Source organism: Trachinotus anak, unplaced genomic scaffold (assembly GCF_046630095.1).
Source record: "Trachinotus anak isolate AG129_WGS33_773 ecotype Australia unplaced genomic scaffold, CSIRO_AGI_Tana_v1 ptg000004l, whole genome shotgun sequence".
In the NCBI taxonomy this organism is placed as follows: domain Eukaryota; kingdom Metazoa; phylum Chordata; class Actinopteri; order Carangiformes; family Carangidae; genus Trachinotus; species Trachinotus anak.
In genome coordinates, this window is record NW_027273855.1 from 26,687,888 (window position 1) to 26,695,261 (window position 7,374).

General features: G+C 50.5%; 1 protein-coding gene across 4 annotated transcripts; it reads left to right on the forward strand.

Annotated features, from left to right (window-relative positions):
* The first annotated feature begins 462 nt into the window (after positions 1–462).
* Positions 463–5,409, forward strand: LOC139621208 (uncharacterized). 4 transcript variants are annotated; one of them, XM_071477536.1, is made up of 9 exons: positions 465–791; positions 2,168–2,341; positions 2,510–2,667; positions 2,799–2,997; positions 3,112–3,208; positions 3,319–3,490; positions 3,622–3,816; positions 4,301–4,416; positions 5,287–5,409. In XM_071477536.1, exons 1-9 carry the CDS (start codon positions 511–513, stop codon positions 5,326–5,328), a joined length of 1,434 nt encoding a protein of 477 aa, XP_071333637.1. In that variant the 5' UTR covers positions 465–510; the 3' UTR covers positions 5,329–5,409. The 4 variants fall into 4 exon arrangements, with proteins under 4 accessions (XP_071333638.1, XP_071333637.1, XP_071333639.1 ...); XM_071477539.1 differs by having other exon boundaries at positions 673–791; positions 2,173–2,341; XM_071477537.1 differs by lacking the exon at positions 4,301–4,416 and having other exon boundaries at positions 463–791.
* Positions 5,410–7,374: the final 1,965 nt, after the last annotated feature.

The window sequence follows — 7,374 nt, forward strand, 5'->3', positions numbered from 1 at the left end:
ACAGACACATACACACATACACACACACACACACACATACATACAGACACACACAGACACATACACACAGACACACACAGACACATACACACACACACACACATACATACAGACACACACACACACAGACACATACACACAGACACACACAGACACATACATACACAGACATACACACACACAGACACATACACATACACACACACACAGACATACACACACACAGACACATACACATACACACACACACAGACATACACACACACAGACACATACACACAGACACACACATACACACACACAGACACATACACACACACACATACACATAGACACACATACACACACGTACACAGACACACACACACACACATACACACACACACACACACTGGTCTGACACCTGCAGACACTCTGATGATGAAAACACCGTGACCTCTCGGTGACCTCTGACCGGATAAAAATCCGGCTCTGTGATTGGCTGAGCGGACTAACTCAGGACAGGTGGAGATGGCAGCTGGTGCGGTCGCGTTGCTGCTGCTGAGCGGCTCGGTGACGCTCGGACTCTACCCCGGATCCGGACCCTCCTCCTCCTCCTCCGGTTCCGGTTCCGGTCCGGACTCAGAGCGCGGCAAAATGGAGCTGCGGCGCGTGCAGAGCCTCGCTTCTCAGCCGCGGTTCGGGGAGTGCTGGGCGCGAGCTCTGGAAGACCTGGACATGCGCTGCAAAGAACTGACGTCAGAGAGCCAGAGCCGGATAGCGCTGAGGTTCACCCACTGTCACCTGAGCAGGTGAGACCAGAGAGCAGCTCAGGTGTGAACGGTCAGAACTTACCTGTGTGAGGTCAACCGGATCCCGTGTTTTTGTCGTGTGTGTGTGTGTGTGTGTGTGTGTGTGTGTGTGCGTGTGCGCTGTGGGGAAGTGACGTCACAAAACACCTGCAGGAAACGCCAACACGTAAACCACAGACTGTGTATAAAAATGGACGCCGGCTCCGGGAATGAAGCCGCTGCGGAAGCGCCTTAAACCTGCATCTGTCCACTGACCATCAGGGGGCGACTCCACTGGCTGCAGAAAGAAGTGCGATTGTACGGAAGCCTATGAGGAAATGACCCAACTTCTCACCTGGTTTATGACCCCAGGAAACGTTTTCATAGCGAGTTTATGGTCTCGATCGCTAGTTTCACGTCTTCTTCAATACAACATGATGTTCATGTTTAAAGTTATTGTCCCATTGAATTTAAAATAGACGATAAAGTAGGGTCTGCATTGGGGCGTGGCTAACGTATGATTGACACATTGTGGCTTGTCAATCAAGAGCAGTCCCTTTTAACTATGAACTATTAAAAGTACTTTAACACTTCGTAATAAAGTTCACCTCGACTGATGGAAACTGACTTCGGATTCAGCAGCGCTGCGGAGCCCAAAGACTGATGCTGTTGTCAGGTAGAAGGTGTAGGTGGGCGGGCACAGTGACCTCGGCTCTCAGGTCAGCCCCACCCCTCGCTCCTCCTCAGCTCCACCCTCTTCTCCAAATATGGTTTCTTCAGGTTTCAAAAAATCAAGATGGCGGCGGCCAAATTGCAAACTCGAGGCTTCAAAACGCCACGGTGGGTTGCCACTTGGCGTAAACACGTCACTGTAGATTCTTTATGAGAGGGACGGTTTCCTCTCAGGACCTGATGGAACCAGGTGTACCTCACCTGAGCGGTTACACTGTGCTCAGGTGTAGGTGGTGCTGACCCTGCAGGTCTTGGTTGTCCCTCTGTTGCTGCTGGTTTTTCTCCATCAGTCAGTCTGGTCCAGGTTTCTCCTGCTCCTCATGTTCCAGGTTCTGCAGACAGGTGGGCCGGGGGACTCCTGCCTCTCACTCTCAGGTGTTCAGGTATTTTTGTCTCCAGGCAGTGTTGTGTGTCTGTCCTCAGCAGGGACACGTGGGGGACACCTGCTGGACTGAGGAAACTCCCCAGTTGTCCTCTGAGTCCACCTCAGACTGTGTGTGTGAGGTGGACTGTGATCTGATCTGAGGTCAGCAGTCTGCAGCTCCACCACTAGATGTCACTGAACCCTAAACACTGGTCCTTGAATCTGTTTGACTCGTCTCTGCGTGTCACCAGCTCACCTGTCAGGCTCAACCTGGAATCTGTGGTGTCTTCCTCTCTGTCAGCTCAGGTAGGAATTTCCCAACATGCCTTGAGGGCTCAGAGGTCAGCAGGTGTACAGGTGGGATGGACGCTGTGGCCTTCAACACCTACACAGAGTTCTTCACCCACACTCACTCCATCTGTCACTTCCTGCAGTCTGAAGTCTGGCAGAACCGAGCTGAGAACACCATGTACAGGTGAACTGGACACAGGTGAACTGGACACAGGTGAACTGGACACAGGTGACACAGGTGAACTGGACACAGGTGACACAGGTGAACTGGACACAGGTGAACTGGACACAGGTGAACTGAACACAGGTGACACAGGTGAACTGGACACAGGTGACACAGTTTGTGTCTCAGGTTAACGGAGACTTCAGCAGGTGTAGCTGAGCAGCTTCAGTCCACCAGGCAGATTACCGAGGACCTTATTGAGGCCCAGAGTGCTGCCTTACAGGCGCAGCAGGAGATCCTGAACAACGGAGAGGAGCTGAGAGTCACCCTGCAAGACTCTACTCAGGGTGAGAGCACAGACACAGAGCCTGAGAGACCGAACGCAGGGCGAAGACATGACACATACACTGAGAAACTATAGAGAACCCACAGCCTGACAGACTCTCTCTCTCTCTCTCTCCACCTGTCTGCCTCTCAGGCCTGCGGGCGCTCTTCTCGGAGCTCAGCAGTGTGTCCAGGGAGCAGCAGGTGGCGCTGTCTGAGCTCTTTAACAGAGTATCCTTCCTGCAGAGCTTCCTGATGATGGAGGCTCACAGTCTGAGCTCCTGCTGCTACAATGCTGCTGCTCTCTGCACCTCCTTCCTGCTCACCTCCACCCAGCGCTCCTCCAGAGCCAGGTAACTCCTTCCCTCCACCCACAGCCAGCTGTCAATCACGGTCGTCTAATTATTCTTCTGCAGTGAATTAATGAGGCTGTGTGTGTGTGTGTGTGTGTGTGTGTGTGTGTGTAGGTTGGCGTTGTTGGGCTTGGTGTGTTTGAATTTCTACCTGGAGAGGAAGATCTACCAGTTTGTGATGAGCTCTGATCAACCTGAGCACAGACACATGGTCAGAGCGTTCACCTGGCTCAGGGCACAGGTCACATGATCAAACACTGTAACACCTGCGTGCCTCAGTGTGTGTGGTGTTCAGGTGTGTTGTCTGTCCTCTGTCCACAGGAGCTGCTCAGTGTGTACGTAGGTCTGCTGCGCCGGGTCATGGTGTGTGTCGGAGTGTGTGTCCTGCTGTGTGTGTGTGTCCGCTACAGAGACCCGGTGCAGCAGAGTCTGCAGGTGCTGCAGCAGCTCAGAGAGACGCAGCGCGGCCTGCAGGAGGCGCTGCAGCACGCAGGTGAGTCCAGTCTGCAGGAAGTTCAGGGAACCTGCTGAAAGCTGCAGGTCTGACTGCCTGTCTGTCTGCCTGTCTGTCTGTCTGACTGTCTGCCTGTCTGTCTGACTGTCTGTCTGTCTGACTGTCTCCAGAGAGTTTAGGGCAGAGACAGACAGAGGAGAATCAGCGTCAGGTGAAGGTGACAGGTCACACAGGTGAAGAGATGACGTCACCAGCCTCCGTCCTGCAGAGGAGAGCACAGAGGAAGAGAAGAGAGGAGGGACTGAGGAGGAGACATGATGAAGAGGAGGAGAGCAGCTCAGACCTGTCTCACCTCTCACACACTGGTCAGTACCTGTCTCACTCTCAGCTGTAGTTCTCAGTGTTGGGCTTTGGTCATACGTTATTGAACCTGAATTCAGGTTCATGGTGGTTCTGGTCTGAGTCTGCGGTTCAGCAGCAAGAGGATCTGAGTCCAGATCTGTCAGTGTGTGTGTGTGTGTGTGTGTGTGTTATGGCTGATGTTTGTTGGTGTTGCTCCTCTGGTCTCTGCCCCACCTGGGCTGCAGCAGCAGGTGGGTCCTCGGATCAGCTGTGTTGTAGAGTCAGTTTGTCTGCAGAACATTCCTGATCAATAACTCCATTGTTATTGATTAGTTTAATGAGAGATCAATAGAGCCCCCTCTGCAGGATGAACCACATCAGAAGCTCGTCACAGTTTGAGTAAAGACTGACATCACTTCCTGAACCTGTCGACCTTCATTAACCTCAGCTGCAGCTTCTGTCCACATACTTTTGGCCATGTGGTTTATTATTGTGTTTGTGCTGCAGGTTCTGACACCACCCTGCCGCCATACACTACCCACAATGCCTCAGTGAGTCCAAGCAGGCGTCCTCGTCGCTCCTCCTCCCCTCTGGTCTACAGCGTCCTGGTGGAGGACAGACAGGTAGATCAGATCTGATCATTGATTGAGTGACTGATCACTGATCAGATGATTGATGACAGAACAGTTTTAATTGTTCAGACTCTCAGTCGCAGCTGAGAGACGCCTGTTGGGTAGTTAGTTAGTTAGTTATTGTTATCCATATTATTATTGTCACATGTTATTGTTGTTATAATTTTTTCTTAAAAGCCTCCCGTGGATAAGTGTTGAGAATTAGCATGTATGCTAACACACTCAAGCGACGCATCTGGTTCGTCCAATGAAACTGATGTCAACTAAAATCTATAGTCAAAGATCAGACAGGTGGTTTGACTGATGACATCATGTCTGACATTAACCAGTTGAATCCTCAGTCAATAGTCACATGCTGCAGCTGGACATGTGACTCATACTAGGCTCATATTGGACCTTGACTGGCTCCGCACTAGTTGTGATGTCATAGCCCCTGCAGGTGTGTCCAGGTGTCAGAGTGAGAGCAGAGAAAGGTGAAAACAAAGTGAATTCAGCAATAAGAAAAACACAGGGAAGGTGTCACCTGAGGACAGTCAGAGGTCAGCTGACTTAAGTCTGGACATCCACTGACTGAACTGTGTTAGAACAGGTGTAGAGGTTGTCATGGTTACCTGCTCAGGTGTTCACAGAAAGTGATAAAGGTTCCTGTAACAGGTGAAGAGGAAACATGTGCAGTGATGTTCAAATTTACAGTTAGTCAATAAATGTGTCTCTGGGCTGTTGCCATGGTAACCAAAAGCTCCAGCACTAAAATCTGAGGGATTATAATCAGAACAGATTTTACCTGTATGACCTCTGACCTTTTCTCTGTTCTCCTGAATGTATCTTCATCTCCATCATGCTCTTCCTCCTGGTGCTCAGCGTCGTTACAGCTTGAGGAGCAGGAAGTCAGAGACTCACTGACCGTCACCGTGATGACGTCCTGAAGAGTCACAGCCTCAGTGTTTTAAACAGTTTCATCTCAATAAAGCAGAGTTTTACAGACTGGTGTGTTTTTGACATGAGACACAAATCAAACACACCCCCACACACTCCACCCCTCTGTAGAGGATGAAGATCACTGCTCCTTCATGAGGTTGGAAAACAAACGCACCCAAACACTTCAACACGAGTGAAGAAAAACAAACACACCCTGTTGTCATGTGAGAGGGGAGGAGACCTTGAACGCCTCACTGACAGTTCAACATTCACAATGACCGTTTCAGTCCAAAACCCACCTCACCTTCACCTCACCCTGACCCCACCTGCTTCGGTCTGAAACACCTGCTGGCCACAGACCTACACCTGGCTGAAACCTCAGCAGGTGAGCCGATGGTCTTTTTACCTGAGTTCTGACAGTGATGATCCTTCACCTTGCTGCATTGTTTGACCTCACCATGACCCCACTCTGACCCCAGGGAGGGGTCATGGTGAGCTAGCTCACAAGTTAGCAAATAAACCCCATCAAACCCTTTGACATCATGTTTATGTTCAAACTGTTCTTCATGTCTTCATCACCACAGAGAAACACTTAACATGTTCCATTAAAATATTCAGTGAAAATTCTCTTTACTTCTAAATGCTGAAACTTACTCCCCTGCAGGTTTCCTGCTTCACAGTGTACTAAACTTCCCTTTTTGCCAGAAATGGCAGCCATCTTGAATTTTTGAGTGACTCATGTAAACACAATACCCAAAGAGGATCCGTTCTAAGTTCAGTCCTGGTGTCCACGTCTGAAAGATTTCCCTGAGACGTGCAGTGATGTGCTGCTGTCAGGTCCCACGGTGAAGCCTCAGTCTGCAGCTGCTGGAGCCCCCTGCTGGTCCAACACCGGACCCTACAGGACCAATGAAAATAAAAAACCTCATGTGGAGCTCTGAGTCTGATGGAAAAGAGGATGAAGAAAAACCTGCTGGAATTTTTCTCCAGTTTTCCTTTTGCTTCAAATTTCAGCCTCAAAAAACAAAACAAAAAAAACAGAAGGAGAGAAAATGAGAAACAGACCACAGAGAGAGGGAGAGAGGGAGAGAAGGAGGAGGGAGGAGGGGAGCTGGTGTGGGATCAGATGTCTGGACTGAGGAGGAGGAGGAGGAAGAGGAGGAGGAGTTGTGGTGTCGGTCTACAGCTCAGATCAGCTTTTCACACAAAAGCCTGAAGCTGCCGAGAGAGAGAGAGACAGACAGAGAGAGAGACAAAGAGAGAGAGACGACAAGCTGTCTGACCAACCGTCTGTCTGTGTGCTTTGACAAACGGACGCTGCAGAGAGAGGAGGACTCTGCAGGAGGAGAAATGAGGAGTAAAGTTGGAGGAGTTGTGCAGGAGGAGCTGAGTCTGCAGATTGTGGACTGAAGTGTGCTGAGGAGGAAACTCCACAGAGAAGAAGAGTCTGGTTTAATGAGAGGGATCAGATCTGGATCAGGTTTCATCTGGGAACAGTTATTTTTCAGTTTTCTCTGCGTCCTCGCTGCCACTGATCTGATCTGAGAGCAGCTGAGCAACAGGAAACCTGAGGCGGCTGAGGGCAGCGCTGATCTGGATCAGACCTGGAGATGATTTTTGTTGGTGAATCACATTAACTGGAGTCTTCAGACCGTCTCTGAGGTCAGAGGAGTCCAGGGAGACGTGGAGACAGAGATGGAGAGGAGGTCAGTGGAGTTCGGTTTTCTCAAAGTGTGAGAGAGGAAAAGGGGGAGGATGGGAGAGAGAGGGGGGGGGTGAAGGAGGGGGGAGACGTGTTTCCAATGAAGAGTAGAGTGAGGTCCACGATGCTGCGCTGGTCTGGGTCTGTGTGCTGACGATCTGAGTCCGAACAAACAGGAAGTGACTGGTTTAAACTTGTTTCAGGCGGAACCCTTCAGATTAAGAGTCTTGTTTTTCAGTCTGGACATGAACTGAACATCTCAGGGCTCACCACACATCTGTGGGCAGGTGTGGACTGAGGCACCTGCGCAGGTGTCGACATGCAGCTGA